General features: G+C 39.2%; 2 protein-coding genes across 2 annotated transcripts; one reads left to right on the forward strand and one right to left on the reverse strand.

Annotated features, from left to right (window-relative positions):
- Positions 1-55: 55 nt before the first annotated feature.
- LOC130256879 (cytochrome P450 2J5-like) lies at positions 56-8,884 on the reverse strand. The gene is made up of 9 exons (XM_056498971.1): positions 8,289-8,884; positions 7,132-7,294; positions 6,484-6,633; positions 4,925-5,085; positions 3,882-4,055; positions 3,493-3,634; positions 2,643-2,830; positions 2,386-2,527; positions 56-660 (listed from the first exon to the last, which is right to left on the reverse strand). Exons 1-9 carry the CDS (start codon positions 8,457-8,459, stop codon positions 482-484), a joined length of 1,470 nt encoding a protein of 489 aa, XP_056354946.1. The 5' UTR covers positions 8,460-8,884; the 3' UTR covers positions 56-481.
- A 614-nt stretch (positions 8,885-9,498) lies between these two features.
- On the forward strand, positions 9,499-22,347 carry LOC130256880 (cytochrome P450 2J4-like). Its single transcript, XM_056498972.1, has 10 exons — positions 9,499-13,569; positions 14,499-14,612; positions 15,087-15,249; positions 16,781-16,930; positions 17,526-17,686; positions 18,358-18,534; positions 19,266-19,407; positions 20,033-20,220; positions 20,614-20,755; positions 21,943-22,347. Exons 1-10 carry the CDS (start codon positions 13,462-13,464, stop codon positions 22,119-22,121), a joined length of 1,524 nt encoding a protein of 507 aa, XP_056354947.1. The 5' UTR covers positions 9,499-13,461; the 3' UTR covers positions 22,122-22,347.
- The last annotated feature ends 2,248 nt before the right edge of the window (positions 22,348-24,595 follow it).

Below are 24,595 nucleotides of genomic sequence, written 5' to 3' on the forward strand. Positions count from 1 at the left end.
AGTGAAAGGCAAAGGCATCTACACTAAGTTTGTGTATATTCTGTTACCTCCTGCAAGATCATCTAAGAAAAGACCTGTGAACTCAGAAGAGTAACAGCTTACTGAAGAAAATTTTATTCAAGCATCCTTACTGAACAATTGTCCCATTTTAAGAGTGTGATACCTGACAGAGCACATATGCAGGAAACTACTTGGTACAGGCTACTTCTCTAACATCCTACTGCTAATTCACTGCTACTGTAAGTGTGAAAATACATTTTTGGAAATATTGTGTAAGACTCAATTATGTGAGTTTGGTAGGTAGACTCATTTTCATTTTAGAAAGTTCAGTAGATGAGGTCAGACCTCCTAAATAAAAACACTATTATTGCTGTGTTGAGTTACATCCATCTGGAATAGAATTGAGATAATGAAACCTGTTTTTGAAGGATCTGCAATTACTAATAGGTTGAAGTCTCTCAGCATTGCAGTGTGTTGCAGACTAGCGTGGAATAGCACAGAGTTTATATGGATGTGGCTGCAGTATTGCACCCAAAATGTACTCCAGATTGATTTCCTTTACTCCCTCAGGGAGCTGGAATGTAAATGCCCGAAGGAGGTTGGTAAAGAAGATGAACAGTTCAGCTCGTGCCATCTGTTCCCCCAAACATACACGGTGCCCTGCAGGAGAAAACCAAAAGAGTTGGCTGAATAAAGTTAAATTCTGTAAAAGAATTTTGCACAAAATTCTAGAGTTCCATAAATCCTGTTAATGTAAGGAAATTATCTCCTATTTCCTTCTGTAAGGAGAGAAAAAACTTTAGAAGGAGGGAGGGGAAACATTTAACTGGGAAACTGTGCACCTCAGCTGTTTTGATTTGGTGTTTTGGTTGGGTTTTTTTAGTTTTTCACCCCTGGAGCATGTATACAATTCTCCCTTTCCATTGTTGATTCTTGTTCAGTGAGAGCCATGAATTGCTTCTTAGCTAAACCAGATTTTAAAAAGATTCATATACTTCAGAGTCTTATTTTGGTTGTTGAGAAGGGAGGGTTGGAGCAGTGTGTGTTGCAGTTCTGAAGCCAAGAAGAAGGATATAATTAGGATTTCTTTAACAGAAATTCAGAAGGGTGTATTGGGTCCTTGTGTCTGGAACAGATGTGTGAGCTAAGAGAGTGAAATATGTGCAGTGATATAAAGACTTAGTGATTCATTTTGGTATATTGTTTACACAGGTTATTTCAGGATATCCAAATATTCCAGACTAAAAAAAAACCCTAAAGATCGATATTCAGAATATATAAATACTCAGATTACATAAACAGAAAACAACCAGAGCAAGTTAAAGAAATAGCCCCATGCCACAGCTGAAATGGGAGCCCAAGATTAGTTGCCTTGATTCACGGCCATTTGGTGAGTGAAGGAGGTAAGATGATAAATACCTGTTTTGCAAAGATGATTTTAGGATTTATAGACAATTTAGGCAAATTTTTTTAAAATCTGGATTTACTACATTTAATCTAACCATGTGTTACTTAGTATATGCTTTGCTTTTTCTCTACAAGAAGTCTGTAGTAGTATAACGTCACAGTAGCACCAAAGACACCTCTGCTGTTTCCCAGTGGTTTTATTGTGAATTTTTTAGTAATGATACCACTTTCCTCTTTTGTGCTGCTTTTTTTCATAATCAGTTTATTGGAGAAACTGGTAGACTAGAGAAACTCACTATAGTTGTTTGATACATCTTTTCACTCTTTTTTCCTCCTCCGTGTCTTTGAATCCCTGCATTTTGCACTGTAAGTTAGTTAAGTTGTACATTGGAATATGCTTTTGAAAAGTAACCTTTTCTTTTTGGTTGCCTAATAATATTTTGCTGAAAACTTAAAAAATCTACTGGATTTTGGTAGTTTTCTACAAATAAAAGAAAACCTGGTGCTAGACTGCTAATATAGGATTTGGGAAACTGAGGTTTTGTTTCCTGCTTCTTCACAGATTTTCTCTGTGTGTTTTGAAAAATCAGATTCCTTTTGGCCTTACCTTCCTATTTGTAAGGTGAAAATAAATCAGTTTCCTGATTTAGGGGAATCACCTTGATTTAACGGGTAATTACCCTGATTTAACACATTAGGAGATAAGAAGCTCAGATATCCTTATAGTTGGAACCCTTGATATGCCAAGCAAAAAGCATCGTGTCTCTCTCAGCTATACTTATCCTCTGTTTGAATATATGAAAAATACAAAATGCACAACAATATTTGTGGCTATTACAGCAGAAGATCTGACTTTAAATCTTTGTATGAAATACATTTTTAAAAATGTATGTTTTTAAAATTTTAGAACTTGAAAATAATTTTTTTAACCTTGCTGCAAAATACAGCAAACAGGAATATTCAAGGTCAGGGTGTTACCTGCTGAGAAAGGTAAGAATGCCTCTTTGTTCACAAAGTTGCCATCCAAATCTAGGAAATGATCTGGGTTGAACTTCCAAGGGGTTGCCCAGTGCTCAGTGTCATACACCACAGAGTGCAGATTTGGCAACACAAGTGTGCCCTGCAAGAAGCAGCAGAGATCTTATTTTCCATAGGTTTTCCTTCTCTCTATGTCAGATAAATGCTAATATTTATTAGCAGCTCAAAGATGTAAGAAGTGGGGGTGTTCTCTGCACCTTTTCAATGTGGAAACCCAGCAGAGTTGTGCTGCTCAGGCACTGTCGAGGGACCCCGACAGAGGTAACGTTGCTGTAGCGCAAAGCCTCGTGAATCACAGCGTTTGTGTAGGGCAGCTTCTTACGGTCCTCATAGCTGATGACATGGGAGGGTTCCAGAACAGCCTCTATCTCTCTTTGAACTTTTTCTGCAGACAAATGAAAATACTTCAATTTCCTGCTCCCCACCTCCCCTTCCCCGCTTTTTTCCCCAGCAGATTTTTGTATGAGAGTGTCCTATATGAGGAAAGTAAAAGAAATTATGTTGCTGTGAAATGCACTGGCATGTGGTTTGACTGCTGTGTAGGTTTCACTTGATCAAGGAAGTTCATCTCCCCAAAGCACAGGATGATATCTCATTTAAGGCATATCCTACTTGGTGATGAAGATAATCCATTTTTTGAAGCACAGAATTGCACTAAAATTTGAAATGAAAATTATAATTTCCATTGTTTATAAGGTATCTTTTAAAAACTTTTCTACTTCAAAGGTTAGGAGGAGACTAAGTTGCATATGAAAAGTGTTTAATTTGTTACTCTGCTTTGCTAACCCCTTCTAGTGAGGTAAAACTGTGGCTTACTACTAATATTTGCTACTGTTGCTGGTGAACCAGATGGGGAAGCATCTGTTTGTTTCATTTATTGATGTTCCATTTTCTGGATTTCGACTGCTGATGTACCACCATTCATGTGCATAGCTGATGGGGTTTTTTTGAGGTCTTGCAAGTGATTGAGCACTTAGACTTATACTTACACTATTGATGTTCATGGTGATGTAGAATGCAGTTCTCTCTGATAGTGATTTTGCTCACCTTGTATTTCTGGGTATTGTACCATGTAGAGCAGTGCCCAGAGTAAGGTGGTGCTTGTTGTTTCTGTCCCTCCCAGCAAAAGATCAACCACAGTCTGAACCATATTTTCTTTATTGAATGTGGAAGTAGGGTCATCCTTGGTCTGTAGGGTATATTTACAAGAATACTATGTAGTAGATAATTTCAGATATTTCACCAGTCACATAGAAACTGTCATTGTTTGATGATGACAAATGATGAGTGAGCACCCACCAAATCAAACACCTTCATTGCTACACAAACAGAGTGTGCATGTAAAAATCCTTTGGCAGTTATTGGAACAGCAAGTGTTTATAGTAGGCATTTGAAGCCAAGGAAGGGAGAATGTGATAAACAGAAACTTAACTTACTTTATTTATTTGGGCCAGGTAGAAGTCAATGAGATCCTGTGGATCACCTCTGCTGTGTCTCTCATGAGCCTGGACCTCTTTCATGACTAATCTGTGCATGAAGTCATTGTATGCAAACACCTCCTGATGAGGGCCTGGCAGATGGTGCATGAGCCATGGGAAAGCATCATAGAGCTGTGGTGTTAAACAGAAAACAAGGAGTGTCAGATCCCAGTTCTGATTTCCTGAGAATTGTGAAGTCACTGCAACACGTGGGCAACCAAACTGGGAGGAGAGGCAATAGATACAATTAAGAGAGATTAAATACTGGGAACATGATTATATTTTACTTTTTGGATCAACACCCAATAATGTAACAGGGGTTCTGAAAATGGGTGAGTAATTGAGTGCTGAATCTGACTCTCAAACAGATTTTCTCAACCTTGAATTTTTACTGTAATTTTTTTAGGCATCCCTTTATTCAGAACCTGATAGTCTTTTAGAATGCCAGTGTGCCAAAACCTGTACAAGTTAAGCAATAGCTAGGGTTTCAATAACTTAAAATATATTCTTGGTGTGACAAAGTTGTAACTTGTGTCCTATAGAAAACTCAGAATAATTCAGATCTTGATAGTAATATGAATTATGAATTGAAGCAAGATGTCTTTTCAAAAAAGCATCAATTTGAAAACTTAGTTCTTTTTAACTGCATTTCTGGATTTGCAAGACTAAATAAAAATTACATTTTAGAAATTGCTTTCGTTTTAAGAACTAAGAATCTTAAATACATAGTATTCTGCAAATGATTGCTCATTGGAAATCTGTGAAAAGCAGTGATGATCTAGAATTTTAATTTTAGGATGTGATTTACAGGCATAAAGAAGGATTAGAAGCCACTAATTACATATACAAGGTATGCATTGATTTATTAGTTCACTGTGGCTTGTAGAGCAATGGTATGCTTAGAAATTGAAGTGTTTGTGAATAGTTGACTTTTAATTTCTTTTGACTTGTCAAGCGCAAATGAACTTTAAGGAACAAGAACAAGAAAATTAGGTTCTTACCCTGCCCCAGATGGTACCTTGAAAGTAGACCACGAAATAAATAGCTTTGATGAGTTTGCTGAAAGATTCATCCTCACTGGAGAAGCAATGACCGAAAACAACAGCACAAATGATATTTGCAATTGCACGGACGATGGAAGTGTGGGGGTCAAAAGGTTTGCCTGTGAATATAGAAGGTGCTGTGAGAACTTCAGAACAGACTACAGCAAGAAAAACGAGGAAGACTTTTTTTTAATGACAAAAGCAACAAGGGATCGGACTTCTTTTAGAAAAAATTTATGTAAGTGAAGCCTGGTTTAATACATATTAACCGCATGAATTGTAAGTGCACGGAATCTTAATTTTCAATCTGCTCTTTACTCTTGTAAAATACAATGATTATCAGTTTTGAGAAGACAGTCTCTTCCCTGCTTTGACTTGTGGTCTGGGTTTGTGGAAACACAAGCAATTAATTACAGCATATGCCTTCAAATATGGAGGTAGATATTTAAGTTTCACAGTTAAAAACCAAAACCAACAATCCTCCCCCCGCCCCCCCTGCCAAAAGAAAAAAAAGAAAAACAACCAAAAGTAAAAATAAACCAGAAAAAAAATTAAGAGTTTTCATTTCTTAGTTCCGTTGAAATGACATCTCTTTTTGGTTTTCAAGTATCATCTTAACAATCCAACCATAGATGTATTTTTTTTCCACAGACTGAAAAGGTAAAGCTCATATAATAGGGTGGAATACATCTCCCATTGAAAAGGATTGAATCCAGAAAAAAATAAATTAAGCACACATTTCAATGGCAAGGACAACCTTTGAAGTATACTCTGTGGAAAATGCATCCCTGACTTCAGTCCAATGCTCTTGGTGGTTCTTGGAAAGTGTAAATAAATTTATTGAGTTTAAAATTGAGAAGGGATTGCATGGTAGGTAAAGCTTTGGGCTGTACAGGGACTCGAGGCAGAGGATTTTTTTCATCTCCTACATTTTAAAGATGTGTGAATCTTGCTCTCAGAAAAGAGATGGGCCTGGTCCAAGGATAGTTGGAGAGAGACCTCAGGCAACCTCTCTGTGTTTTCACATGGAACGCGAAGTGGGTGAGGGATTTGGCTGCCCAGAATATTTATATTTAATTGCTTTATTTTGGCAGCTTGCTAAAATTCTATTGGTTTCTATTTCATCCAAACCTTGAAAAGAATTTTTTTTGGATGACTGAACGATACATTCCTTGTGTTGGTGTTCTTTCTCTGCCAAATCCTAAAAGCCTGCTGTCCTAGAATGACTTCCAGCAGGTCACACATTCTGTATTTTAAAGAGGGTTTTTCTACACTCGAGTGTAAGAATCATTACCAGCTGTGTTGATAATAAACATTTTAAAAAAAGCAATTTTATATTGCCCACTGTGCAGACAAAACATTTTTTGCAAAGAATGCAGTTAAGAAGTCAGTGAAAGTTCTACTTTCTGCTTTAATATCGACAATATCTATATTACTTGTAAAAATGTACTGTGAAACTTTTACCAGACCTAATATATCAGGAAAAGCTTAAGGGCTGTTTTTTCTAGTGAATTTACCTTTTGTATTTGCAAAGATATCCACAAGGTGACAGGCCTCTGTTTGAATTTGAAGCTCCAAATTGTTCTTACCAAGTGCCAGACTTCTTATAACTGTCATGCCAAAGCGTCTCTGCTGCTTCCAGGTATGGCCATTTGTCAGGAAAATACCTGAAAAACACAGAAACATACAGTTCATTGCTGGGAAGGGAAAGCCTTTCACTGCAAGAGGCAAATTTTGATTTAGATGAGGTTGTATTTCACTAACAAGATACACTGATTTTAGAAGCTGAGTTTTGTTCTCTGAGGATTTTATGACCCCCAGCTACTCATAAATGTGTCCTTGGAAACTGAGTGGGTTTTGGTGAGGACTTGTCTATAGATATCTTCTACATGAGCAGTGTCTTCATTTAGAAATTATACAATTGAAGGACATCTTCTCCAGGCAAGTATTCCTTTGGATCTGTTGGGTAGAAAAAAGACTGAGTGACGTGCTTTATAATACGAGAAATTTTTGTTTTTTCCTTAACATGCTTAGCTTTGCATAAAACATTTTTGCAGTGAAAGCCCAGTTATACCCTGGTACAGCAGTAGCTGGTAAATGTGCTCAGGAAAACATCTCCTTTCTTTACACCTTGTTCTATCTCAATCTAGTGTAACATCTTGTACCTTTCTCGCCCATCATATCCCTGTAGAAAGGGGTGAGAGGTCTTCCAGAAACTTCTTCTGAGTGGGTGACGATGGCATCTTTTACTGCTTTGTATCCATTCAGCACAACCAGGGGTGTCTGTCCCATCCACAGTGTATAGATGTTTCCATAGATGTTGGTTAACTGAGGAGTTGGTAACAGGAAATTTGTAACTATAAATCAGGGGAAAACATGCACTCAAATATCAATTTATTTTAGAGTTTTCTGTAGTTGTAACTAAACCTATTTATTAGCATCAAATAGAATTGCAAGTTTCAGAAAAAAAATTATCTTTCTATTATTAATATACTTTGGGAACAGAAGATAATTGTTCTTTATGGAATAGATGCTAAGGACATCTCTCAGAAGAACACCCCTGAAAATTTCACAGAAATAAAACCAGCAGGTTACTTTGTCTGCTCTGAATCAAAGAACAAATAGTGACAGGCAAATCCCAGAGCTTTTCTCTTTATTTTATTAATGAACCAAAATTATGGTATCTTCTTGTATCTAACTTACAAAGAAAGCAATGTTCTTGTTTTATTTTCTATAGTTTCCACTGGACTTTTCTTATTTTCCACTATTGTCATTCCTCACATCATTCTTATGTTTTTCCTTGTAATAGCAGGAAGCAAATTCCTTACTTTTTAAAAATAGTTTTGATTGGTTTGATTGGTTGTGTTGTAAACTTAACAGCAATCAGATTTTCCTGCTTTGTTTTAGTAGTAACTGTTTACAGCAGACAAGAAATCTTTTTGCTGTAAAAACAAGGAGAAAATATCTGTTTAGGGTACATATTCGATCTTCTAATGGAGATGTTCCAGTGGCACTGGTCAGGAAAGGAGAGCTCTGCTAGAGGTGACTTACAGGGCTGGATATCAACACAGAAACAGAATGAAACTGCCAATGAAATTCCATTCTATGGCAGTGCTTGTGTGAATGTCACTAAAAGAGAAAATAGCAAGGACTAAAGCAATGTTAGAGTTTATTACTCAGAAATATTTTCAATAGTGCAGGGTCCTCAGAGGCTTTGAAACAAGCTGGTAATCATGCTTGAGGTTTAAAAAAATAGCATTTTAGGCTGTTCCTCTGCAATGTACAATTTAAGTTAAATAGATTCAGACTGATAAATAAATACCTTACTGAGCATTTCTCGGCGAAGTTTGAAGTCCAGCAGCCACAAATTTCCGATGATGGGGAGGGGAACTGGTCCTGGAGGAAGCTGAGTTCTCATCCATTGCAGCTTGAGGAACTGCAGGATCAGGAGACACACTACTAGAGCTATAAAAATCTCACTAATCTCCAACATTTTATCAAAATTTTAACCTCTCCCTGGGTATGGACTTTTGGTCTTGTCTTTTTTCAATTTTTTTTTTTTTAAATTTGTGTATGACTTTTCTGAAAATTTGGGTTTGTGGAGATGTGTTTCTTCTACAGAATCCAAACTCTTTCTAAGGATATGCCTCCTGTAGCCATCTCTCTCTGAAAATATACAGTTTGCCCAAGCTAAAGTCCTTAGAAAACCAAGCTATGTGATCCTTGGTGGTTAGCCAAGCCACACCCACTTTTTTTTATAATCTGTAATTGTGAATCCGTCTCTTTTTTCACTTAGAATTTCATTTCCTTAGTCTTGATAGTGAGTCAAAGTGCCAATAATTGAAAAGTTATCTGAGGTTCTCAAGAGTTTTGCATGATGATAACACCTCAGGCCGTTTCATGTAGTTAAACACTGAAATTATTTAGTTACCGTCATTCTGAAATACAGCAATTATTGTGTGATTTCTTTATAGAAGAAGGAACATCTACACAATAATCTGAGGTGTTTGAGGTGTAAAAGATTGAATTCATGCAGCATAAAGTTCAATTATTGTCTTTAATAAGAAAAACAAAAGGTAATTTAATAATTTGAAGAGTATCTTCTTTCCCTTTATCATATCCTAGGTTATGATATTATGTGAACACTAGTGAGAGATTACTTTTCTATCCAACAGATTATATGATTTTTTCTAACGTTTCTTTTAAAAGGAGAATAATTTTATGCTAAGTGTTAAAATCTTCTGGTGCAAATTTTGGAGATGAAACCATGGACAGGTTCTATTTGATCTATGGAAAAGAAGACATAAATGGAAGAAAGAGGCAAAACTTTTAATCCTTACTAATTTGTGGTTCCCATTAGTTTACCAGAGAGGTTTGTACTAGTGTGTAGCAAACTTTGAGACTTACTTTTCATACTTACTGATATATTACAAAGTATTTTTCAAAACTTTGTTCAAGAACCTAGCTAATGCTATCTTCCAGTCTAAATAGGAGATTAAGGAAATCCATACAATTGTACAACTTGCCTGTTTCAAAATTTTATCATAATTTCCCTGGGCAGACTTGCTGTATTTTTCAGTCTACACTTTTCAGCTCAAAAAGTTTCTGCAAAATCAAGGTTATTGATTGGAAGCAATGTATATTATAATTCTAAAATATAAAGGTTTAATGCTATCCATGGGCTTCTTAAGAACTGTATTAAGCTTCAAGAAACTGAGAGTTACAGGAGTGGACACTCAGTTTTCTAATGAGCTCATTTTTTTTATGTGTGGGGGTTAGTAAAAAAGATGTGGTAAATACAGTCTTGCATGATTCAGTCTTGAAAAATGTGACAATTGGTCTTTTTTTCTGCAGTAGATTGTAATAACTTCAGATTCCAACAGGAAACACAGGAGCAGTTTCACAGGGCAGCAGTGACATGACAGTATTTTCTTGCCTTACTTTTCTGAGCAGCCACCACTTCATTTCTCTGTGCAGTTTCATGCCACACTTCTGCTTTAGAGTGCTGCATGTGCAGATGCTTTCGCAGGAAGTGTGGAAGCGGAGCAGCCATCAGAGGCCAAGGACCATGCCTGTGTGCCTCTGTTAGCTGTTTGTTTAGATTTTTTGGGCAGAGGAATGAAAACAGAAAAATTTGATAAGCATCATTCCCAGCAGCATGGTTCTATGAATCTTACAGTTGAAGAGTTAAATCGACAAAAAAACTGAGGGAAGCAATTTGAAATTCAATAACTTTTATGTTTCAGTCAGCCAATTCTGACAGTTCCATATGTATACCAAAAATTGCAGTGTTACTAAGTTATGCTATTGAGCAGTTATTTATCCACACATTTTTTTCAGATTTTGATGCTGTTTGATACTTTAAAATGAGTTATCTGATGAAACTATCTAACTTCACTTACTGCTTGTGTGTGCATCAGAACTTCATTTCTTCATTTGTTTTAGTTGTCCCCATTTCATCCAGCTGGTGCTGTCCAGTCAAAAGAAAGTGAGTGCTCTTCTATTTCTTATTTGTGCAAGACTCACTTCTTAAGTTTGCAAGTTTTGCAACAGTTAAGGACCCTGAATGCTTTTGATGCTCTCATGTGCATCAGTGAGGGTATGATTTATACACTTAAAATTATCAGAATTAAGATGAGTTAAGCCATGAAGCTGCCTATTAATAACAGTGGTTATGATGCAACTTAAGAAAACAAAAAGAAAAAAAATGGCTTAATGTGAGAGAAATGTGGGTCCAGCTGAATAAGTCTGGATCCACCAAGAGTATTAATCTGAGCCTGACCCTTTGAACACTGTGGGCAGTGTGTTTTCCAGCTGCTAGGTGAGACCTGTGGGCAAACTGAAATACAGTGAAGCAAAGTTACTTCACAAAAGCTTGGGCTAAAGTTCACAAGGAGAGAAAAAGCAATGAAGCTGTTTCAATACAGTGTATTTTAATATTTTCAGTACATGTGAGCAGTAGCTGTTCACATAAATCTTACTTGATCTCTTCTGACACAAATACTATTTCAGGAGCTGAATCTCCACTTAAGATGACAGGTATTAAGTTTGATTGTTTTGAGCTGATGAGGAAACCTGCTTTTGTAATGAAGATTTCAGACCACAGGAGTGGGAAGCAAAGAAGAGCCTCTTTTGGAAGGTGTGAAGCAAATGATGAATGTGTATACTGGGGGTGGAAAGGGTTTCTGGCACACCTGCCAGAGCATGTGTCATCTGCTCTGACAGAAAACCAGGGCTCGTTTTTTGTCTCTTGCAGGGGCAGGCTCAGCACGTATTAGAAAACACTGCCTGGTGCTCTTGCTGCCTGGCCTGGCCTCAAGCTAAACAGCACAGGCATTGCTAAGCAGGTTTTGGGATTTGTTTAGAGAGTTTGTTTTTTTGTTGTTCTTCTTCCCCCAACCCCTAAAAATGGAGACACTGATATGGATTTCTCCATTTAGCTGTCTCTTCCTCCCCTGCACTCCCTGATCTTTCAAGAGCTTCTTTACAGGAGCTGATTACTGGTTGGAGGCATCAGAATTTCTCTGAGGGAAGAGACTTACACTGACACTCTATGTCCAGGCAAGCACTGAGAGAGGGAAAATGTGGCCATTCTGTGTTTCTGTCAGTTCAGGAAAGAGAACTTTGCTGACATACATTATAAATAAAGTACATAGGCTTTTGCCTCCTGCTGTCATCTGTTTTGTTTGGACTTGATTGATGAACATTTTAGGTTGAATAGACAAAGTTCTGGAATGGGACCAGATTCTTTTCCTAGATTTGTTCATAGCTTGTCTGTGACTCTCATGAACATGCTTTATCTCTCTGGGCCTAATCAACCCTGATGTTCACTTTTTGAAAGAGCTTGAAGGTTGACTAATGAAAGTCAAGTTGTAAATGGCAGGTATGACTGTTTCTGTTCTTTTCTTCCTGCTCCCGTGCTCTAAAACCTTCACTAGAAAAGAGGATTTTCTGAGCTGTCTAAACATCTTCCATCTCTGCCAAGGAGTTCTTGTGACAGTATGTGTCAGATAATAATGAGTAAGGCTTGCATGGAGAGGGGCTGTTCACATCTAATGAAGACACTGGAACCAGGAAAACTGACTTTCCCCAAAACAATTTGCTTGCAGAAAGCTTCTCTGTAAACACCTGCCTCTACCTGCTTGATCGTACAATTTCTTTATTTGTATTTTAGTCCTTAATTCGTCTGCTTAAGTCCTGCAATTCACACACGTTGATGGAGTTCATTTAAATTCTATCACTCTGCTTTACAATGAATTGTACCATCTATCATTTACTTTTCCTGCTAGTAATACATAAACATCCCAGTCATCTCAAAATAAAATTAGTTGGTATATCTAATCTTATAGAGATTTACCAAGTTTTTGGCATCACTGGCATGCAGTGAGAGCAGAACGAGAAAAAGCAAGAGCTCTATCTATTAGGAATGAAACCTACTGTTGTAAACGTTCCTCTTTTTGTTTTCCCATGGTTTTTGTTGATATTTGTTCTGTTTTGGCTGTTTGGTTAGTTAGTTTTGCCCATTTTGGTGTTGTAATGCAGTGCTATTGAGGTGGAAGCAATGCAGACCTTGCCCTGGTGCTGTGGTGCTGCATGTCCTGATGGTGTGGGAGCTACCAAGGCCTGGTGCCCTTTCAGTCTCCCTGGTTTGTGAAGTACTGTGTAATCTTGGCAGTGCTCTGCAGTCAACTGCAGAAGACCTGAACAGAGACAAGAATTTCATAAATTAACCATAGCACATACCCTTTTCCCACTGAAGTGTCAGGAAGAAGTAATTAATGTTGTACAGACAGTTTTACTTCTGGCGTTTTCTAATGTTTGAGTATTTGCAGCCTCAGCATTCTTTTTGACAGTTTTCCAGAGCAGTATATATTAGCCCAGATGCTGTGCCTGGAAAGTCAGAAGTTGTGGAGAGAACAGGAAATTTGAGGTAATATTTATTCAGATAAATTTGCCAGGGACAGAGGTTTAGAGACAGCCTAGGACCAACTCTTCCTTTCCTGCAGGGCAGTATGGATATTGCAAATATATTTGCAATATATTGCAACTGATTCCTGAGCACTGGAAGAAATTTCTTGAATCCAATCCAGATTAATTACTGTGTAAGGAAGGATTTTTTTCCTCCAGGGAATTGTTGTTGCCCTTGTTAACAGTGGTTGAGATAGGTGCCTTGAATGCTGCTGAAGAACTTGGATGAATGAATAAAACGTGAAAAGAGCTTTCAAAACCTGCCTGATGTCCTTTCTGCCAGCTGGTAAGTTACACCAGTGGATTATGAAGTGGAGTTGTGAGGATGAGTTTTCTTTTAGACAGCAAATCTTGAGACAGAATGACATCCCCCAGGGACATCTCCGCTGTGAGAGGTGCAACAGCCTCAGAGAAAGCACTGGGCAAGACAGCAGGGGTGTGGTGGAAACAGCAATTAAGATCAGTAATTGCCTTCTTGTGTTCTTTCTGCAGGGCTATGTATATTTTTGGGCAAGCAGTCAGCACACATGGAGTTCTTTGTTTTCTGCAGCCTTTTCCAGGTGTTTAGATTCATCCTGTCTGATGGAATTAAAGACACTCCTTTGGGGAGCACTGCACAGCCCCATCCCTTTAAGGTATGCTCTTCTTCATAAGGCAGCATAGTACCAACATCTCAAACAGTCTATTCCAATAGCTGTACTCTAGAAATATTCTAAGAACTGCTCCTGTATGTAGGGAAATTTTTTCCATGTTGAAGAGGTCTTTGCATATGCTGCTTCAGGCGCTGTGAGTTAAAAATAAAGAGTCACAGGCTCTGGAATTAGTTCTGCTGAGCTGGACTTCTGCTACTGAGATAAGGCAGAAACTAATTCATAAAGCCTCATAGGGTACAAGAACTCAAGCCCCAAAATGGAGTTAAGTGCGAGGTCTGTTACATTTTGCCAATAGCACTAGTTATGTTTGATTGTTCACTGTGCTATTTGCAGTTCATCTGTATTGTTCACTGTGAAAACTCAAATTACAGCATTTCATTGCTCTTGGTTCCCAAGCCTGCATTTGCACCCACTGTTGTACAAGGCAACTGGCTGCTTCCTTTTACCTCTGCCCCATGAATGCTACCTGATGGATGTTCCTGCCCTCATCTGACAGCTGCAGCTTTGTACCCAAGTTCTTGGCATGCATGTAGTCAGTATTTTGAGTGACACGTTCCGTCAAACTGATTGCTCAAAGTGATGTTTCTGGCTAAGGTTCCCACCTTCTCTGATCCAGCCCCTGCTGGATCTTAAAATAATGGTACCTATTAGCATATTGCAGCACCGTAAAGTATTAAATAACACTCAAGAATGGAAATAATCCTCATTTTCTTGGATCAGGAAGAGCAGTAGGAAAGAAGGGAGGTGAAAATTCAGAAATATTCAATGTGACAGGGAAGAGCTAAAAAAGAACAATACAGAGTCATTTCAAAAGACAGATTTGGAGCAATTTTATAATACAAGTTTGGAAGTGTGATATGATGATAAGTGTAATTCTCATATCCCTGGTTTTGTTTCTTCTGAGTGCACAGTTCCTGAATTTGCAATGGAAGAGTCGTGGATTTCCTCCTGGACCAACGCCATTTCCCATCATTGGAAGCATCTGGTGGATAAACTTTAGAGCTGATCATGGCAGCCTGAAAAAGGTATGTATTTGCAAACGTGAACTAAAGAGCTGTTAAGGCAAAACCTGTGAAAAATTGTGATGGTTGTTGATAGGCTGATGTGGTAATGGGGAGAACCCTGAGAGAAGGTGAACTGTGGAAGTGAAGTGTCTAAACAAGTTAAGGTAAAAACCTGCAGACAGTCTAATTCATATGAAAGCTGATATGTGTGTACAATTTAAACAAAACTGAACATGATAATTTTGGCCATGTTCAGGCCATGTTCTAGAAAAGGATCTTTTATTATTTCTTTGCTCACATTTCTGTGGGTGGTGTGTTCCCAGACAGAGCCCAGACCCTTTCTGTGGAAAGCACCCCCGCCACAAAACACAGCCACTGTCCATTTTCATCTCCTGAACCCCTGAGTAATGTGCTGGAAGAGAGCAGCCCATCATTTATGCATGTTTGCTGATGTTTGTCCCATGGATATTTTTTTGGTACTGGTCTTACCTGCAGCTGGCAGAAACCTATGGCAACATCTGCACCCTGTGGATGGGTCACAGACCTATGGTGGTGCTCTATGGGTTCCAAGCTGTGAAGAATGGTCTCACCAACAACTCGGAGGATGTTTCGGGGCGACTGCAGACCTTCATTTTCAACAAAATGGCAAATGGAAAGGGTAAAATGTTCATGTCTGTGGAAGGGCTTAATCCTTGACTTTCTTTGTTTCTTCTTGTGTTTTTCTTACTGAAAAATCCTTAGTTCCCAACTGACTTTTTCTGTGTGCTCGAGGTGGATTGTATAATTCTGAAGCATCATCGTAAGTGGTCTCCAAATCCCACTGGCCCACATGTATTTCAGAATCTTACCAGAGCAGCATGGTCTTGTTTGTCCATTCTTAGTGTTGTCTGCATGTCCTGATTTGAAATAATCCTGAGCCTGCAGCCTCCTCTGCAAGCTGAGACTAAAGTAAATCTTTATGCTCCCAGTTGTTTGTTTACAGCAAAGGCTGCTGTAAGGAAAGCACATACAGAACTTTGATCTGGTCTTGTTCCAAGTACAAAGTCACAGGAAGGCCAGTGGAGCATTAAATTTATTATCCAGAGTGTTCAAAGCATTGTACTGTGCTATCACAAACAGTGCTGAATCACAATGGAGGGAGAATAAAGATAGTGATGTGTTTAAAACAGAAATAATTGAACTTGTTTCCATCAGCCTCATATCCAGAGAATGTACAACAGATGCCTTTACCCTTAGTCAGGATTTGTCTCGTGAACTACAGTCTGGGAAGCTTTAATTTGTAATACTAACTAATGTAAGTAGAGAAGAACCACTTTAAGGTATAGAAATGATTGAGTCTGGAGCCATTTCAGTCCATTTGGAAGGATCTGTATTGCCACTTTTTATCTGGGTCCTGTGGAGAAAAGTAGCTGGGTTGTGACAAGTGCCCTAAAACTTTCAAATTGTAGCAGGGATGGCTTTAACAAACAGCTGCAGCTCATCTGCAAGTTTGTGACTCTGCAGCACAAATACCACCTGCCTGTCCCTGGTTCTCGGGAAGGAATAGGGGAGAGTTATCCCAGTCTGTAGTGAAACAGCTGTCTCAGAGTGCAAACTGGCTTTCCCAGGGGAAGTGCAGACTAGACTGGTGAAGGGGCATTTCCCCACCAAGCAGATTAAATGTTTCATGCTGAGTGGTCTGTGCTAGAACACAGACTCACAGCAGAGCAGCCTGGGATTCCTTTCTGTCCCACAGGAACTCTTGATCCTAAGAAGCTGTTTGCATATTGGCTAAAGCCCATTTTTCCTTCTCATTTTGGCTGGGTGGTTCTTGCCCTGGCTTCACTGTTTTTCCAGAAGGGTCCTTTCCAGGATAAGAAGTTGATATTTGGTGTAAAGATTCTGGTAGAGCAGGATCTCCCAAAGACCAGAGACAACAGATGCTTCAGAAAAAAAAAAAAATAGGACTAGGTTTGAAAGGCAGGTGTGTGAGTCCAGAGATCCAAGTGGGGTTTTTGCAAGGGTGGGAATATCTTAACCAAGGTGTTTTCTCTGCCTCTAACAACATTCAGTTAAATTCAAAGAACACTGCCCTGATGTGGTCCTCCTCTTTGAGAGACAGCATGACGAGAAGATGACTCTTACTGTGTTTCTCATTTATGATTGTATGAACTTTAATATGACATAAAATTCATTCTTGATGGCTACAGGTATCTTGGTCTCAAATGGTCTCAACTGGAAACAACAGAGACATTTTGGAATTGGAACTCTCCGAAAACTGGGAATGGGGAATAAAGGAATGGAGCGTGGGATACAAACTGAGGCCCATTACCTGGTTGAGTTCTTCAGAGACAAAGAGGGTATGGCATTGACACAGTGCACACAGTACAGACTGCTTGACTCTAAGGCTAAAGACTACTTTTGTTACAGAAGAGAATTGATTTGGAGCACACCTTAGATTTGCAGATTTAGCATAAAGTGCTAAAGAACTGCAGACCACACATTCTATGGAGTTTGCCAACAGGCTGGAAAAAGAGACATGAAGGAATACAGCAGGGAAATCTCTGAACCCACAACACTGAAGTTTCTTTACTTATTTATTTTTTGAGAAAAAACCCCTCAGAACTGTTGAGATTACTGTACAGCTGAACCTCAGAAGTTTGTATTTTGGGATCAACAGCAAGATTGAGATAAAAAAGAAAAAAAATGCAAAAAGGAAAGCAAATTTAGAAAAAAAACAAGGTCAGGAGTTAAAGATTTGAGCTTTCCTGTCATTCATTTTTGAACGAAGTTTATCTTTTGTTACCTTTCCTAGTGAATTTTAGGGTTTTCTGAGTAACAGTGTAAATATCATAGAGGACATCTATTATAAAATGTCACGGTAATCTTGTTCTCTTAAATAGAAAAGGAGGAGAAGGAAGTGCTTTGGAGATGAATGTTTTTCTCTGTCTGCAGGAGAAGCTGTTGACCCTTCCTTCCCCATTGTCCATGCTGTCTCCAATGTGATTTGTGCTGTGGTTTTTGGACATCGTTTCTCCCTAGAGGATAAAACTTTCTGCCAGCTGATTCAAGCCTTCAATTCTATAGTGGCTTTTGGGAACAGCCACTATTATTATGTGAGAATATTACTTATGGGATTATCTATTACTTATTAGAATACTGTTAATATGCAACTTATTTGATTATTGAGCTCATTATTTATTGCAATATAATTATATCAGTATGTATATTATTAAAGTATTAAAGTATTGAATACTGACTGTGAATATGAACTGGACCTGAAGTGTTTTGGGTTTGACATGATTCAATTATGAATATTATATTAATAATATTTATTAGAATGTCTTAGCAAAGGTAATGTGCTTGGGATAATGACCTTTTCTGTACTGGGAATACCAGTATTGTTAAGGTGAGATGATGATACTATATGTGAGAATGGTGCTAAGGTGATAGATAAATGTTTATTAACAGTAGATTTATTAATACTGATAAATGTTACACCTATCTGCAAAAGTAGAACATTTTTTTGGTAAATTAACAGGGCAAATACAAATGGAGTTATGCAGTAATGATGGGAAAAATCCAGGGTGGAAACTGTGCTGTCCCTAATTTGTGGTTTTAATGTGTGCTTATGTACTCAATGTGTACTAAACATTCCTTTTTGATGCCACAGGATTTTTCCCAGAGAAATTAATTCAGCAATTTAGCACCAAAAATGTCCATGCTATATCACAAGGCTTCTCTGTAGTGTCATTAACTGCCTCTGTGCTGAATTCTTGCTCCCCAGCTGTGTGAAGTGTTCCCGTGGCTTGCAGAGCACCTCCCAGGACCTCTCCATAAAGCAAGATATTCCCGGGATTTTGTTCGTTCTTTTGTAAGGCAGGAAATCAAAAGCCACAGGGAAAAGGGCAGAATAGATGAACCAGAAGATTTCATTGACTTTTACCTGAAGCAGATAGAGAAAGTGAGTAATTAATGCTGTACATGACACAGATCCAACCATAGGGATTCACTGCCCCTTCCCCGCTGTTGTCTGTCCGCAACAGCATTACTGTAAAGCTCTGCAGCTTAAAAACTCTGCAGCCAAAGTCAAAATATGAAGTTTGAATAGCTACTTCAATAACTTCTTCTAGAAATACACGTTATTTACATTGGTTTGTTATCATATTGGGAAATCCTTAGTGAGGGCTGGGCAGTAGGGTGGACCTTGAAAAGGTGCAGGTATTTAGATGCCTGCCTAATTCTGATTATTTTTTGTCTTGTATTATTTTGTGCTGTATGAGTATCATGACAATCTTAAAATGTTGGCAGTCTCTGCTCTGAAAAAAGCATAAAACTTTAGAATAATAACATTATATAGTAGATTGCTGAAATCAGCAAATGTGCTGAGAGTGTCATGGGTGAGATAAAACTATTATGAAATGTGTTTTTCTGCTATGGAAGTTAACAGAAGTCAACATGCCCCTTTAGAAGGCAGCATAACAGGATTATACACCTGACACATTCAATAGCCCTGTAAATTAATATCAGTGTACTCATTTGAGTAAAGTCTTTGCCTGTATCTGTGTTCTGCTCAAGTATCTCTATTTTCTCTGTCCTCTAGAAATCTTGTTGCTTTAGATATAGTGATCACTCTCTGGCTCAGTGCTGTTACACAGCTATACCACATTTTACCTTTCTCATTGACACTTGTAGACTAAAAATGTTCCCAATTCTACATTTGATGAAGACAATATGGTGCAGTCTGTTTTTGACCTTTTCCTGGGTGGCTCAGAAACCACAGCCACCACTCTGCGCTGGGCTCTGCTCTTTATGTTGGTTTATCCTGACATCCAAGGTGAGTTCTTGACACACAAGCATGGATATGATTCAAGTAGAGCAATTTTCTCTTATACTTTTTTTTTTCTTGGCTAAGATCAAGGGATTTTTTAAGATCAAGCTTTATTTTTTTAAAAAGATAATTTTTGAGCTTTTAATAAGCCAATGATGGCAGCCAAAGAGATTAACACTTGGTGATGGTTTAGTAATATGATCCTGTTTCAGTTCTCAGCACTACACATGTATCAGCTTGATGTGATGGCTTGTTTGCAACACCCTCATTCGTGCTTTGAGTCTGTATTTATCTGGAGTAAAATCAACAGCTTAACTGAATTGATCTCTTAATAAGAAACTCTTGTTATACTTACAGTTTTCTCCCTCTCCTTTAAATATAATGCTCCATAAATCTGGCTTTTGGAAAGAGGGTCTGAATATAGGACCTATCAACTAGGAAACAGAGTGTAGTAAAATCATAAGTAGCTGGTTGTATAAATGAATTTACACTTTATGATATGGTAAGTACAAATTATTTATATATTGTAATTTTTTTCCGTCACTACTATACTCCAAAAAGGAAATGAAAGCTCTGTTTTATGCAAAACAGTGTTCTTATAACTATAATGGGTATTTAAAACTTTTTTTAGACAAAGTCCAGCAAGAGCTGGATGCTGTTGTGAGTCCCTCCCATCTGATCTGCTACGAGGACCGGAAGAAGCTGCCGTACACGAATGCTGTGGTTCATGAGATCCTCCGCTTCAGCAGCATCATCTTAATCACACTTCCTAGAGAAGCTGTGAAGGATACCACTGTTCTGGGGTATCATGTTCCAAAGGTGCAGACACCCCTTCTATTCCAATGGATCTTTGGCCATGAGTAAAGGTTTACCATTAAACCCTTTGCCCTCCAGCTCAGGGCAGCAAGATCATTTAATTAGATTTAGGATAAGGTGCTAAAGTACTGCAGACCACACATTCTATGGTGTTTGCTAACAGACTGGAAAAAGAGACATGGAGGAAATACCTGAACCCAAAATACTGAAGTTTCTTTGCTTGTTCGTTTTTTGAGGAAAAAACTCTCAGAACCCTTGAGATTACTGTTTCCCCCCTAATTATGTAATCTTTCATTTCTGCTGCCTTTCTGTGTGCAGAATTATAGCTGGAATCTGTTTGTGTCCTTTTCTTGATGTGTGAGAGACAGAACTGTGCCAACTGCATCTTCCTTCCAGGGCACTCTAATTATGGCAAATATAGACTCTACTCTTGTTGACCCTGCCTATTGGGAGATGCCTCACCAGTTCAACCCTGGACATTTCTTGGACAAGGATGGAAATTTTGTGACCCGCGAGGCCTTCTTAGCCTTCTCAGCAGGTGAGTGCACTGAGAGCTGAGCCCAGGTTTGTGGGTTAGATGAAGTTGTGTTGTTTTCATTGTGGAGAAGGTCAAAGAGGAGTGTAACCCCAAACTGCAGGAGCACACTGTTTTCCCAGCCCAGAAAAATGTTTGACTGCAAAAATAAGTCGTTTGGTAATTGCATAAACACTTGATCTTAATTTTTTGTGAAAATGCAGAGAAGATAAAATGAGTAAGGTCCCAGAATTCCCAATCACTTCGGAACTTGAGTTCTTACACTGTTGCCCTTGGTCCTCCTCTGGTGGAGCTGATTTATTTATATTTATTGATAAATAATTCAATGTTCATCAGTGCAGAGAGATGAATGGGAGCTCCAGAAGCAAGATCAAATACATCCAGAAGTCTCTATCTTTCTTGTGGAGCTTCTGGAATTACTCTTTCACCAATGTGTGAGTTTATAGAAGCTTAAACAAACATCGGAGATCATGCCAGGAGGAAATAGCCTGATTGTCAGAGCTGTCGACTGAAATGTGAAAATTCAGGCTCAGGTTTCTGGTCCACATTGGGTAGAAGAGAAATTGGTTTCTCACATCCAAATTGAATGACCTGACCACTGCATTTCAGAGTTTGTCACTGTCTGTCTCTGGGAATTATATTCTGGACAGAGTTAATTGATAAATTTGGAAGGGATTTTTCTTTAACAAGTTGTTTTCACTGAAACCATTATGTAGGAAAATGTCTCATCAGATGTAGAATGTCCTCTATCCTCTGATTTTTCACTGTTTTAGGGAAGATAAGTCAGCTTGTACTAAGCAGAAACTGTGAGGGAACCTAAAGATGCTTTCTTCTTGTTTTTATTTGGAATCAAAAGACTGAAATCCATTTCTACAAAGGAGAAGCCTTTATATCTATATCTATAATATCCTTTATATCTATCTATAAAACTAGGGAGTCCTATAGATTAGGAAGCAAGAGTGAAATTTCTGAGAAGCATTTGTGGTATCTTTTCTGCAATCTGGGGAGATCCTGCAAAGATAAATTGCAAACATCTCAGTTGTGTGTCCAGTTCAATCTGAGAGGAAATTGTCAAATTCAGCAAAGCTCTTTATTCCTTGATGAGCAATGTTGCTGTGAAAAGCTAGGAAGCAGGTGCTGGTTACAGACCTTGGTGGGGACTGACTTCTCTTTCCGTTCACCCCTTGCAGGTCACCGTGTTTGTCTGGGAGAGACGATGGCCAAGATGGAGCTTTTCATCATTTTCTGCAGCCTGTTGCAGAAATTTAAGTTCACAGTACCAGAAGGAGTTAAGGAAATCAACACAGATATTATCTTTGGGAGCACCATGAAACCCCATCCATATAAACTCTGTGCAGTTCTGCGTTAGGTTGCTCAGCATTAGAAGTTTTAGAGGTACAGACACAGTTTTGGTAGTGTGCTAGGATTTGTGTAGCTTTATGGTTCTCATTTTTAGCTCAAATTCAGTGCAATTGTCTCCTGTGTTATGTCTTAGAAGCCAGCCCTGAAAAATATTCTGGTATTCCTGTGTCTGGAAAGTGTCTGCACTTTCTTTTTTCTGCTGTGTTACAAATGAAATAAACGGAGACAATTATTGTTCTGTCTAGTCTTACTAGAAACTCACTGGAGGGAGCAGGAACATCAGAGCCAGATTCTGAGTAGTCTTTCCTTACATTCTCAAATCCAGAATGGTTTGTGGGAGTGCTGTTCCCAGAGGTGGTGGGTCTGGGCACTGGTAGAGCTCCCAGGTATGGTTGCATGAGAACACAAAGCTGTGGAGGGGCATCTCACCTTGCTGGGAGCAGCTTTGTCTATTTAGCCAAGAGCCAGGGGCAGATGATTGCTTGAGGCTGGAAGTAACAGAAAGACAAGAGTTCAACTCTTCATTTGTCTGTGAGGCTTGTGACTCAGGCCAAGAGCAAAAGCAAACCCCTCCTATTCCCTGCTGGAAATTGCAGAGGGAAGCTCCACTGCTGGTGAAATGCAGTGGGTGGAAACGGATAAGGACCAGTGGGGCTGGCCTGGAAATATTTTCTTCTTTTTTTTTTGGCATATACTCTTGTGATGCATTTTAGAGGCATTTCTATGAAGATGGGAGTCCTCTCACACATGAGGGCTCATAATGCCAATGATGTATAACAGATTAGGTTGGCCATGTCTCTCCATTGATGCCCATAAGCACATTTCAGGGGGCAGCTTGCAGTGTTTGCAGCCTTGTGCAGAAAACCTTGGTGCCTGCAAAGCAGGGGCAGGGCAGAGACATTGATGTGTTCTCCAGAAGCTGTGGGAGAAGCAAAGCTCTTGAGAGTTTTCTGTGAGCAGAGGGGCAGCTGCACACAAGCAGCCTTCTGACAGTGAGCTGAGCCTGCTAAGTCCAAATGCACACTGAGGGAAGAGCTGTGCAAGCTGCAGCTGGCAGGAGCAGTGCTCAAGCTGGGCTAGTGGATGACAAGCACCAGAAGCCACTGTCACTGTGAGGCTGGCCTTGTTACCCACCCAGTAAGATTTAAAACCCAAGGTCAGAGTGAGGGTTCCTGTTGCTCTACCGATTTCCTTCCTTGAAGAAAAGTGTCAGTGCTGGTGCTTGGCACCTCTGGACAGTGGTCTCAACCTGACACTGTCAGTTTTTTATCCTATAGTAAAAACCTGCATGTCTTTTCTCTGTCAGCCTCCTAGGCTGTTCCACACAGTTTGACAGAGGACGCACAACTAATTCAAATATGGTGACAAGCATCAACATTTTATTATTCCCCAGTACAACCTTTGATACCCTTTTCCCTCACATGCATAACACCTGTGTGACCATTTACTCTTTTGTGATGGTCAATCCACACCAGCATTCCTCGCTTCTCTTCCTTCAATAACATCCACCTGTCTTACACAGCTGCACCCCATTCCTGATTTCCCACAGTCTATTCTCGTACAGCAAAGACTTTACAATTGTTATTGCAAGAATGTTTCAAGGACTAGTCAGCATTGCTCTGTTTATTCATTGTGTCATGGGCTGAAAGGAAAAGGGAGAGGAGAATGGGCCAGCAGTGCTTCTGGCAGGAGTGAAAGGAGGAGGATTCACTTTTAGAGGGATACCTTTCTGTTCTTCTGAGCTGTCAGCCACCTCTAACCCCTGCTTCCCCAGGAATTCAATTCCCTTCATGGAAGCTGGGCAAATACAGCTTACAAAACCTTATCAGGTTTCTCTCTTCCCAGTCCTCTAGCACCATCTTGTATGAGGAGAAAAGCAATATGTATTCCCTTTGACATCTCTCCCAAAGACTTGGTAAAGCTGTTTGGCAGCTGCCTTCCTACATGCCAGCAGTTCGTGTCTAGGCTGAGAAGTGCAATCACCAGAATGTGGCTGATCTGTGTGGAAAAGTCAGAGTGAGCCTGGAGGGCCAGGAGAGGTGCAGAGCAGCCAGCCAGGACTGTGCCAGATGGGGCTGCAAGTGGGCAGGGTGGTCAAGCTTTGGGGCTGTGAGTCTCCACCCAGGAGCACTTTGGAAAATACTAAACTCAGAGTTGGGAGCACTTTGAGATACAGAAAATGCAGCACCATTGAATTAACTAAAATCCCAAAAGTGGTCTCTGAAATGAGTCGTTCAGTTTTTCAGGTTGATTCCAGCTCTCAGTTTGATCAGTGGCCAGCAAGATGGGTAAATGTAATTTCTTTGCCCTGTTTCTGGAGTAAACCAATGTCCTTCACACCTCACAAGCTTTATTTCTAGCTGTGCCAGTTCTGTAAGTTTGGTACATGAGCAGCAGGGCCATCTAGGTGGCTTCCCAGAGTGCCACATGCTACTGTAAGTCAGATGAGCCAAGTCTAAGCTAATGCTGTTCCTGTGAAAT

Source organism: Oenanthe melanoleuca, chromosome 9 (genome assembly GCF_029582105.1).
Source record: "Oenanthe melanoleuca isolate GR-GAL-2019-014 chromosome 9, OMel1.0, whole genome shotgun sequence".
Classification (NCBI taxonomy): Eukaryota; Metazoa; Chordata; class Aves; order Passeriformes; family Muscicapidae; genus Oenanthe; species Oenanthe melanoleuca.

Coding starts and splice junctions, on each gene's coding strand:
- LOC130256879 (XM_056498971.1), bottom strand. CDS start 8,459: ATGTTGGAGATTAGTGAGATTTTTATAGCTCTAGTAGTGTGTCTCCTG. Junction 7,295..8,288: donor GCCGAGAAATGCTCAGTAAG/GTATTTATTTAT, acceptor CCAACTCCTCAG/TTAACCAACATCTATGGAAA. Junction 5,086..6,483: donor TATCTTTGCAAATACAAAAG/GTAAATTCACTA, acceptor CTATATTCACAG/GCAAACCTTTTGACCCCCAC.
- LOC130256880 (XM_056498972.1), top strand. CDS start 13,462: ATGGAGTTCTTTGTTTTCTGCAGCCTTTTCCAGGTGTTTAGATTCATC. Junction 17,687..18,357: donor GGAACAGCCACTATTATTAT/GTGAGAATATTA, acceptor CTTGCTCCCCAG/CTGTGTGAAGTGTTCCCGTG. Junction 18,535..19,265: donor ACCTGAAGCAGATAGAGAAA/GTGAGTAATTAA, acceptor TGACACTTGTAG/ACTAAAAATGTTCCCAATTC.